The following is an 11,911-nucleotide window of genomic DNA, read 5'->3' as shown; positions in this document are numbered from 1 at the left end:
ATATATATATATAGGGAGGGGGGGAGAGGGAGGGGGAGAGGGAGAGAGGGGGGGAGAGGGAGAGAGGGGGGGGTCTCCTTAGCCAGTAGGCTCCTAAATAACACGACTAGCAACAAGACAAAACGGGCTGGGGAGAACATGCCCGCTTCAGCCACTGCGAGGCGGAAGTGTCAGCACAGGGTCCTGCCCGCAGACTCGTAGCGCCATCTCTATGATTCTGACGCGCAGCCGGGACTGACGTCCGCCAATCAGGCAGGCGGGAGCCTTTCGGGGGGGCGTGGCCCCGCCCCTCGTGGCCCCGCCCCTTTGCCTGCCTCGTTGCGGAGGAAGCGGCGCTGACAGAGGGCGCGAAGCGAGGAAGCGGCCGGAGCTGCACTCGCCGGGAGGGCAACGACGCCAGCGCCGCTCCTGCCCGCGCTCGGACCCCGAGGGTCGTCGCCGCCATGGATTACGGGGAAGGTGAGCGCCCCTCGTTCCGTCTAAAAGCCGCCCAGCGAGCGAGGGAGAGGGCCTTGAGTGGGCTCAAAATGGCGGCGGGCGGGAGCGGGAATGGCGGCCGCGGCCTAGGCGAAGGGCCTGCGCTGGGGAGCAGAGCCAGGCCTTTCGGTCTCTGGAACTGGTTTCCTAGCAACGGCCTTCTCTGCAGCACGAGGATGTAGAGGTCTGTGGTTGAGTGTCGCTTTGTTGTTGGCGTGTCCTAATTGACCCCCCCCTTACTTGGGAGTAAATCCCGTGGAGGTAAATGGGATTTATTCTCAAATTAGCGTGCGTAGGATGGCGGCCATATCCTGGCGATTGATTGCTTTTATTATTGCGGCGATAGCCAGATAAACTACAAACTATTATCCTGGCGATTGGATGGATGAAGAGGAAGAGTTGGGGTTTTTTTAATACCTCGCTTTCCCCCTGCCTTTAAGGAGTCCCAAAGCTGTTTGCAATCGCCTTCCCCTCAACAGATACCTTGTGTGGTAGGTGGGGCTGAGTTAGGAGAAAACTGTGACTCGCCCAAGATCTCCAGCAGGCTTCATAGGATGGAGTGGGGATACAAACCTGGTTCGCCAGATTAGAGTCTGTTTGGTGCAATCTGAACAGTTAGAGGAAACAAGCAGTGCGGTCCGTGCAGGCTGTGGTTGCTTCTTGGAAGAAGAAGAGTTGGTTTTTATATGCCGACTTTCTCTACCGCTTAAGGAAGGATCAAACCGGCCTACAATCCCCTTCCCTCCCCACAACAGACACCTTGTGAGGTAGGTGGGGCTGAGAGAGCTCTAAAAGAGCTGTGACTAGCCCAAGGTCACCCAGCTGGCTTTGTGTGTAAGAGTGGGGAAACAAATCCAGTTCACCAGATTAGCCTCCGCCGCTCATGTGGAGGAGTGGGGAATCAAACCTGGTTCTCCAGATCAGAATCCACTACACCAAGCTGGTATTTGAGCTTTCAAACTATGCAACAGTGGAAGGGGTGGGGTGACCATAAGTGCTGATGATTTGTCGGTAAAAAGCAAGTTAAATATACATTGTTGGAATGCTTTCTCTTCTCGCTAGTTTGCTGTAGTGCGGGGGAGCCCTTGTTCTGAAACTGCCTCAGCTCTGTGAAAACGTTTTAATGCTTGCCGTGAAGTATTGAGGCTTGCTGCTTTTATTCCTTGTTTCACGTGTAGAAATTTGAGGCAGAAACCCTGCATACCCAAACCCAGTCCTATGCAGAGTAAATTTTTGTTTAACCCATTGAATACTAAAAATGCAGTTTTCTTTAGTCTATTTTCCTTGACTACATTTTCTAGATTACACCTCTTCTTCCCTCAAAATGTAATTGGGTATACCTGCTTGGCTCTGCCATCTCCTTAAGCAACTTCTCCATTCCTACCCTGTAACTGATTTAAGCGTGTGTCATTTTGTTTCCTGTCTACCTGCACTGCTATTTCATTTTCCATTACATTAGGTTTAGTTGTTTAACTTTCTGCCTAGGATAAATATTTCTGATGTTGATAACTTTAAAAAATTGATGAGATTTTTCCACCACTGTATTTAAATTGTTCCAACAGTATAAATATCTCAAACCAGCAGAATGTAAGTTCCTGTTACTTTGCTAGCTAACATCAGCATTCTTGATTACAAAAAAGAGTACCTCAACCCCCCCCCATTATCCATGACTACCCAAAATAGCACTTACTTGTGCTAAGCTTTATGAAACTATATTTTCCTATGGTGCATTGTAAAAATTGAAATTAAAACCTGGGAACAATGCAGCCAAATGCATTAAAAAGATGCAGCCAAGGAGGGGAACCTTGGTGATAGGCAAAACCAAGCTGTCTTAGGTGTTGGAAGCACAAGTGTTAGAGTTGGGAATTTGCTAAAAAAAACCTTCAGGAAATATTGATCAGCTAATGTTTAAGTTCTTTATTAGAACAATAAAAAAGGTAGTTTAACACATTTGATATTTGTACTAATTGCCCAAAACGAATTTGTTAATATTGTTTTTGAATAAGTTTATGCTTTATATTCATATTGGGTAAGTTTTCTCTAAATGTGAATAACAATTGAAGTATTGTTTTTGTCATTTTTACCTTGGGAGAAAAATAAAGCCAGCTTACAGTTATAAAATTTGAAAAAAAAATGGAATGGCAATAAAGCAGTGTAACATGGAGGAGGAGGAGTCTGTTGTTTTCTTATCAAGCAAGATTGGTTAGGGTAGTCCTGGCAATGACCATTGGTACTGATTATTTCATATGTTCCTTTCTGGAGATGCAGTTACGGCAGGAAAAAGTTTGCTCTGCTGTGAATTTTGCACTGCTAAAGGGTTAGGTGGCAAACACTCTTCACTGCTACTCTTGCTAACAAGTGGCATCATAATTAAATAAACATGGTAAGCCACACTCCACACAGTGACATCCTTAGCTTCAATGGAATATTTGACTACGGTAAAATAATAGGTAGTCAGTTCATTGACATACCAACCCTAGTTACCATTCAAAAAGATGGAGGAAATCTTGCTACATTCAGATACAGGTTGTCTGCCTGTTAGTAACATTTTCTGTGGTGTCATATCATTGACTCTCTGGTCCACTGCAGAAGATATGTGGCTCTTAGGAATTTCATTTTGTTAAATTAAAACTTTCTTTCTTAGAAATGGATCGTGACTATGGACATGGTGCCTATGGTGGCCCAAGAGCTATGGACTCTTATATGAACCAGTCATATGGAATGGAAAGTCATGGAGGTGGTGGAGGAGGTGGTAACAGGTAAAATACTGAATTAGTTGCCTTGAGTATTCATTGTAATTGAATTTTATAGTATATTTTGTTCAATTTAAGTGTTCCTTGAGGATGCTGCATTGAGTGCGGCACTGCATGTGTTTTAGAAAGTCTTTTTGCTTTTTAAAATGTACATTGCTGCAGTGCATGTTCTGTTAGTACTGTTAGTTTGAATCTATTTGAACTACAGCCTTTTTGTAGTGAGAGATACCTTTACCTTTAACATATCAATACAGAATTTATAGTTGAATTCAGCTTGATTCAGCGTTGCTTTTTATTTTAGCGTTCTGTTTGCAAGGAACACTTAAATCTAACTCAACTAATGCTAATATATTGCAAGAATATTCACGCGTAGACAATATCATGTCCAGATTATTTCATTGGCAGGTACTAATTACACTAAATTATGTATGTTTGGGCTACTTAACAAATGTTTGGCACAGTGATCTTGCAGTTTAATTTGTTATTAGCATTGTAGAGATATTTCTGGTAAGCTTTTGAATGTGTACTGTGCCTGCAGTTCATGTTTACTAACCTGTAATTCTTAAGCAAAATTGGGTTTTTTGTAAGATCTATGCATTCATTAAAAAAAAAACACCACTGGATGAAATGTTAAACCTAGGGGGTTACCGCATTTGTATTCCCAGCGATGTATTAAGAGTTTGAAAACATTATAAAAAATACTGTTAACACTTTCAATGTATTCCCAGCGATGTATTAAGAGTTTGAAAATGTTATAAAAAATATTGTTCGCACTTTGTTTGGCCCCTTTAGCTGTGAAGATGTCTTCCAACCATTTATAAGCCATGGTATCCAAAAACCCTTTTAAAGCTATGTTTTTTATAACATTTTCAAACTCTTAATACATCGCTGGGAATACAAAGTGCGTTAACCCCCCTAGTTGAGTTCTCATCCGTATGGTTGTGAAAGATTGCAGGCTGGCAACTCTGCTTGTATAAGTTCTGTTGTGATATTGATTACTAGGGAAATATACATTTGTATATTACTGCACAGTTCTATTCAACAGCTGGTTGAAATATCGAATGTTTGTGGGTTAGCTTAGCAAACTACCCTGAAAACTAGTATTTATCTGTACCTACCATTTAGTAATCTGCATATGATTGAAACTCATTAATCTTCATGAATACATTGATTTTTTTTTTGCTGCTGTAATGAAGTATTGTGTAGGTAGTTTATAAATGCAAGTCTTGTTTGACTGATTTTTTTTTTAAAATGCAGAAAAATGCTACTGTAGGCAAGGACTACCTTGGTAGTTTGTTTACCTTTTCTTATTTGCTGTGTGTTAATACTTTTGATAGACTAATGAACTCCCATTTCCACTGTAGTGCCCATGATAGTAATGTTCTCCTGGATTCTCCATTTTCTAATTTCCAGTGAATAAACTGTTGCATTTGGCTTTTTGGTAACACGTGTTGCCTGTATATGCAACAGCCAATTGTTACCTCTATATTTCAGTGATACTGAAGACCTCTTTGTGTCTTTTCAGTTCTGAAATAAGGTGACTGCCTTATCCTCCAGGATATGCTAACTATAATAGTAAAGGATGGGGCATACTGTCAGTTATGACCCTTGCATTTGGAAGACCACATATTGCAAAAAGCAAATGATCTGAAATACAAATGAGCAGTAAATCTATCAAGGTTTAAAAGAAAAAATATACAGTAGTAGTAATCGCCTCTCGTTATTAGTGCCTGTCACAACTTTCCCAGTTAAGGACAAAGGCATTTTAAATGTTGTTGAACTGTTGTTAGGCATCGCTTTAAAGGTAGACAAATTTAATTAACATTTACATCTGTGCAGATGCCTGCATCTCTTAAGACTAGGTCTGGGCACAAACAATGAGGTTTAAATGCTACTGAGAAATGAAATTTAGTAAAATTCAGGTATTCTGAACTGTAATATTATATTTATGGAAAAGTGGCTCAGATAGCTTTCTGTCTGGTCACAACTTGGAATTGCCCAGACCTAATCAAAACAAGCCCTACCAAAGTAAAATATACATTGATTTTAGTTGATAAATGTCAACTGATAAACTGTCTTTTGAAATGTTTAACTTTAGTAAGCTTACTTTTTTTTTCCTCACTGCAACTTTTCCAGGTTTGGACCTTATGAGTCTTATGACTCCGGGTCTTCTCTGGGTGGGCGAGATCTGTACAGATCTGGCTATGGTTATAATGAGCCCGAACAAAGCCGCTTCGGAGGTAGTTATGGTGGTCGATTTGACAGCAACTACCGGAATAGCCTTGACTCTTTCGGAGGTAGAAACCAGGGCGGGTCTAGCTGGGAAGCACCTTACTCACGCTCAAAGTTGAGGCCTGGGTTTATGGAGGACAGAGGAAGAGAGAGTTACTCTTCCTACAGCAGTTTTTCTTCACCCCATATGAAGCCTGCACCTGTAGGCTCTCGGGGGAGAGGAACGCCTGCTTACCCTGACAGTGGATTTGGAAGCAGAAACTATGATGCTTTTGGAGGACCATCAACAGGCAGAGGCCGTGGCCGAGGAGTAAGTACAGAATCTTTTCAGATTCTTTTCACTAGTCACTCTTTTAAACCCTTTCAAGACCATAGCATTTAAAACAAATGGCACTGTACATCACAGTGCACTTTTCGCCAAACTGTTAGGGTTGATGACCTTCCAATCCCTTTTGGTGTTTACTTAGAAGTACCCAGTCTCTTCATTTGCAAATAAACTGCACTAAGAGATTAGTTGCTAAGGTTTTACCAAATCTCTCCTTTTGTTTGAAAGGTGAAGATTAAGGCAATGGGTTTGGTCTAAAAGGGATTAAAAGGAATTGCATTTTTCCTTGTTAACACTAGCATCTTGGCTAGTGGGAGAAGTTTTGAATCACTGTAAAGGTTAACTAGAACCTTTCTCAGTTTTGAGTAGGTTAAAGGTGCAATGTATGAACGGTATTAATTTTAAGGAGCAAATTCTACAAGGCAGATTTTGTCCCAGATGGCAGGCAATTAGGTCTTCATAAACATTCTTACTCAAAATTAAGGTCCCCAGACTTACATGGAGGGGTGGGTCTAATAAAGGTAGGTGATTTTTTAAAAAAGGTTGTGTAAAAACCAGTTAAAAGGACACCATCAACTAGAAATCATTACCGAATGCAAGCTAATTTAAGAAACATTCTGGTTTTCCTGATGATTTTGTAATACTGAATGTGATATTTCAGTGCACCTTCAAATGGTGTAATTGTGCACACTATAAATAAGTTCAAATATTTGCAACAAATTGTTAAAAGGTGCTATGCACCTAATAGCATATTTCAGGTTCATGATGATGTTCCGTTAACTTATTTTATAATCTTCTATCTGACATAAAGTACAAATAATTTAGCCAGTGAAGCTTTTATTAATCTTGTGTATGCTATCTGAAAATTCATAGTATATTTCTTCAAGAAGTCTCAAAGAAAACCAGGTAGCTTATTAGAAGGTAACTTTTTAAGTATTCTGCATGTCTAAGCTGCTTTTTAAAAATAAATGGTTCTACCCATGTGGCTTTCATAAGGGTATAATTGGCATAATTTGACTTATCTCACAAAGATGTGAACAGACCCAGTAGTTTTCTTGTAGTTTGAAAACAAACTACTTTGTGGAGCTGTGTAGTCCTTGGTTGTCAGATTTTATTTTTGAAAAAGTTTTATGAGCTTGAGTAAATTAAAGTTTAATGCAGAAATCTTAGGGAATACTGACTAGTTTACTACTTAAAGGTTGGCTTGCCTCTCTTGAACCCTGAACACTGAGGATATATATGCTCATTCTTACTGTATTTAAAATGCATTGCACCTTTAATAGATTATGGAAATATTTGCTCATGCAAATGTAAATCTCCTAGAAAGTGTCCTTTGATTTATGTACATGCTACATGGAGATATTTCTAAAATGTTTTTTTACCTAGGGCCTTTTCTTATACAATTTGTAGAGAAACTGAAACGAACGTATGAATTAATTTTGTTAGTATAATTATATTATAATTATTTTTAATGTTGTAGACTGGTAGAATTAAAGGTTAGTTATAGTAGGAAAACATACAGGTCTACTGCCTTAAGTGTTAGGATATTTAGCTTTTTAATGTTAAAGATATAACTGGCTTTTATGGCAGTAAACATTTCTGCTTATATGATTTCATTTATCCAGTCAGTTGAACTTTTTGTGATATTACTATCATTATTATATGTGTGTGTGTGTACACACACACATACACATATAAGTAAGAAAGCAAGCTGGCTTTGTTTTGGCTTTCTGCTGGTTCCTTCTCTTCAATTTTCTCCAGTGCCTTTTAATTGGTTGGGTTCATGGCTTAAAGCATTTGTATTATTACCTAGGTGTCTGAGATAAGGACCAAAAGAAACTTTTCATGTCTATGACTGACATTTGGATCCTTAACTGCAAAGATTCCTCTACTGTTGTAGAGAGAACTGAATAGGAAATGTATTATATTTTATTATGCTCACTGCAAACAATCATCTTGACTTGATATATAGATGGAAAGGAAGGATTTGGTAGTTAGCAGTATGATACAGGTTGAGTATCCCTTATCTGGACGTATGATATCCGGACTGATCCGAAAACTGGATCTTTTGAGCCATCATGCAGGCCTTACTCACAGGCCCTCAGCAGTGCCATTGATCAATGTTAACAAAATTATTAAAAATATTGTTTAAAATTACATTCAGGCTATGTGTATAAAGTATATATAAAACATAAAAGAATTTCATGTTTAGACTTGGGTCCCAACCCCAAGGCATCTCATTATGTATATGCAAAAATTCCAAAATATTCCAAATTATGAAAAGATCCAAAATATGGACCACTTTTGGTCCCAAGCAAGCCTGATAAGGGATACTCAACCTGTACGGGCAACCAGTATACTGCTTGTGCTCAGCACTGGGAAGCTATGTTATTCCCTCAAAACATAAGATGGATTTTTACTGGTTTGCTTAGCGCTCAACAGATAGTCCTATAGAGAGGTAGGGTTGTATTTATCTGAAGAATCTGAAGAGAGAGATTACAACTAAAAATTTAGTGGTCTTTATGATCTGGACTAATGACTTTGAATAAGCAGAAATCTAATTACTATAAAACTTTATGATCAAGTAATTGAAAAACGAATGAGCTTGCTATTTTGATATGTTCTTACTAGTATGTTTTTTCTAAGTTAAAATGTTCATAAATATGACTGTTGTAATTACATTGTCTCTAATCAGCCATATCATTTTCTAATACTTCCTCTTCACCTATTTGCAGTACATGGGAGACTTTGGAGGCATGCATAGACCTGGAATTGTGGTAGACTATCATAACAAACCCAGCTCTGCAGCAGTAGCTGCACGAGGAATAAAGAGAAAAATGATACAGCAGCCATATAATAAACCAGGTGGGACATTTATCAAGAAACCCAAACTGACAAAACCTAATGTGAAGATGAACCAAAACAAACCTAGTAAGTAATTGAATGAAAGATGCGAATTATAGCGCTATTTAACTTTTTTCTGAAAGGACGCATTTATGATGCTTTGCCATTCTTCATTTTTCAGCCTGAAAGCCCATCTAAATCCACCTCTTCATAACAGAGGTTGATCTTTGCACAAACTAGAAATTTTAACCTGTTATTTGGAAAATAAGATTATACTATCAAATTTATGGCAGTATCCCATGTTCCTGTGATGAACACTTAAAGGAAAATTCAGTCGTTTTGGTTATGAATTGATGAATATATTTTGAAACCCATTCTAGCTTTTTTTATTGTGAAGACTGCTTAGGCATAGGTTGTTACCAAATGAACAAATTGAAATTAAGATTGAATCTGAATACTTAAATATGTTTTTCAGTTTAAAATTTAGTAGAAGATGTAGAGTGGTATGGAATAGGAGCAACTACTGGACTCTGCTGCTCTGTTTAAAAGTTCATTGTGTGGAATTAGTTGGAAAAATAAAATATTTCTAGTGTTAAACTGACAATATCACAGCAGATGTCATCATCCACTCTTCATGTAGAAGGGGTCTAGCCTGATTACAGTTTAACTAGGTAGGGGTAGTTAAATCTGAGAGATGTGGTTAATTAAACACAAGCAAACTGTCCTCTCATTTGATGGCTTCATGTGTTGGAAATGGGGTTTCAGTGCCACATGATTTTTTGTAATGCCAGCAGACTATAGCTTTGGCATCATAGGAAAACGTCGTTGAAAGCTAGAACATTTCAAGAGTTTAATGAAAACTGAGAAAGTAAAACTTGTTCAGAAGTAACAGACAAACACTCATGATTCATACAAAAGGCATGATTCTGTGTGTGTGTGTGTGTGAGTGAGAGAGAGAGTGCACAAAGTTGTAATCTTTCCCTTCACATTGTCTGTGGGAGGTAGGCTTGGCTAGTTAAGCTTGTGGTCCTTAATATCAACAAGGTATGTGTTTGAGTAGGCCCTGTTGCAAGGACCTGGTATGTATATTAGTTTCAGCATGTTGCTCGACACACTTATGGATCTCTGATCAGGTGGAGGCTGGTTTGCTCATTATCAGTGTTGACAGGCAGGTGCTGCCCATTACAATATGTTTCGAAAATGAAGTGCTTCGTTTTACTTCACTTAATGACAACTATTAGCTTACATGTAAGTAAAATAATATTTTTTGGGACACAGAGCATGGTCCAGGCTCTGTGTTTAATCAACTTTCTTGTGCATTTGTGTATCATTCCATAACAGGCTTAGGTTCCTGTTGCCTCCGTATGTTCTATGCCAGGGATAATACATGTTATATATGTGTGGTCTGTGTAACAGATACTTACAAAGCTTAAGGAAACTTTAGACATTTTTTTCTTTTTTGCAGTACAAAATACTTGGCTAGGTTAAGAGGTTTTGCTTTTGCAAGAAGCGATGTTTCTGGCCATATGGCTTCTTTCTTTCTCCCTTGATTTTTCTTTTTAATTACATCAAGGAAAAAAGCCTCTCACTTGTGCCTTGTAGATGGGATTTTCCTTTAAATTTCCCTCTCCTGAAAATAGCTTCAAAACTTGGTTAAAATGTACTCTGTTGCATTGAGAACTAGCTGTTATGCTTTGACTTTAGTTTTAAATATCATACTGTATTCAAACACATTGTAATTTTTGAAAGTTAATTTTTGAGAGTTCCACTACTACCCCTACACATGGTCTTCTTTTCCTTACTTGCTCACAACTTCTGTGAACTTGTTGATTAAGATTCTAGATTATCTGTTCTCACTGTACTTGGTGGTCTATGAAATGCTTTTAATTGTTGCATATGCATTTTTACTGTTGGAGTTTTTACTGCTTTACTAGGTTGATACCTGCACACATAGTATTTGAGAGACTTATACTAACAGAACCTATTATACCAGATCTTTGAGTAATTGAGAATAGAATTTACAACATATACACATGCCTGGTTGGGTTTGAACTGTTTGTGTTTGTATTCATTAATGTATTTCTATAAATGTGTGCAGGTTTACAAAAGGTTTTGATTAACCACTGATGAAGGCCCCATAGGCCGAAATGCGTTTGGTATGTGGTTATAGTTATCAACCTCAGGAAATGCCATTGTGCTATTTTAATGCTTTTAAATAATTTTAAGTTTTATGTAGCGCCTCTAATAAATTATTCTTTCAGTATTTATACATAGACTTATATATATTTTCCTTTCACCCAACCTTGGGTACCCAGAGAGTAAGAATGAAAAATTCAACTGATCTTTCCAAAAACTATGTGTAATGTGTACAACACTTGTAAATTGAAAATTAAAGGTGTGTATAACAAATGAATGGAAAACCAATTACACAGTATGATGCTATATCCCCACAATTCTATGATGGTTGTTTTTTAACTTGACTTGTTTACTGCATGCCGACAGTCTTTATTCAATGTATCTTCGGTTCTCTTTAATAAAGCTTCCGATTTTCCCAAGGATTTAAACAAATTGTTAGGTGAGACAGAAGATTCAGTTTGATTCTCTTTAAATTTCTTCCTCCTTTCATGCTAATAGACCCAAGGACACCAAGTTCGAAAACTACTCCTGAGGTAAAGATCTCTAGATTTGCAAAATATTTTGCTCTACAGGTAGTGTTAGAATGCATCATCTGTATTACAGTAGCATTAAACATGCTTCATCTTTACAGTTAAACAATAAGGCAGATATGTCTACAGGCACAATAGGCTTTGAGTTTCATGTCTCATGGCACTTTCCTTGGAGAACTTGCAGAGCAGCTTTTGATACATTATGATCAACTGCTGTTGGAAACAAGACAGAAGCATTTTGTGTGTGTGTGTGTGTGTGGCTACACTTTAGAGACATTTAAGCAGCTAGCAGTTTATAAATTCCTGTAGTATTACTCCAGTTATTAATAGCTGGCAATTCTTAGATGTGCTTCGTGTTTAATTTTATTAAGGGATTACAAAATATGAGATGAAGACTATATTCATAACAAGTGTTCATCTACCTAAAGCTATAGGCATGAAGACTAAGTCTGGATATTTTAAAATATTTTAGTGAACTTGTAGCTTCTAGTAGAACAGAAGCCAGCTCTGTGTGGAAATACCTCTGGCCCTGTAGTACCATATGGGATTATGGCTGGATTCTGTATAAATGTGTTGGTTTAAAATCTGGGTTGTTTAGACAAATAACAGATGTT

The 11,911-nt window shown here is 38.1% G+C and overlaps 1 protein-coding gene across 1 annotated transcript in view; it reads left to right on the top strand.

Annotated features, from left to right (window-relative positions):
• The first annotated feature begins 346 nt into the window (after window positions 1-346).
• The window catches only part of ZNF326 (zinc finger protein 326), a 32,105-nt gene continuing 20,540 nt past the window's right edge, over window positions 347-11,911 (top strand). Inside the window, exons 1-4 of the mRNA XM_056844093.1 lie at window positions 347-459; window positions 3,122-3,236; window positions 5,367-5,772; window positions 8,523-8,718. Coding sequence (XP_056700071.1) covers window positions 444-459; window positions 3,122-3,236; window positions 5,367-5,772; window positions 8,523-8,718 — 733 coding nt within the window. The 5' untranslated portion in view covers window positions 347-443. The remainder of the gene's footprint in view (window positions 460-3,121; window positions 3,237-5,366; window positions 5,773-8,522; window positions 8,719-11,911) is intronic.

Source organism: Euleptes europaea, chromosome 2 (assembly GCF_029931775.1).
Source record: "Euleptes europaea isolate rEulEur1 chromosome 2, rEulEur1.hap1, whole genome shotgun sequence".
Classification (NCBI taxonomy): Eukaryota; Metazoa; Chordata; class Lepidosauria; order Squamata; family Sphaerodactylidae; genus Euleptes; species Euleptes europaea.
Note: the sequence above shows the minus strand (reverse complement) of the source record. Positions and strands in the feature narration are given on the sequence as shown.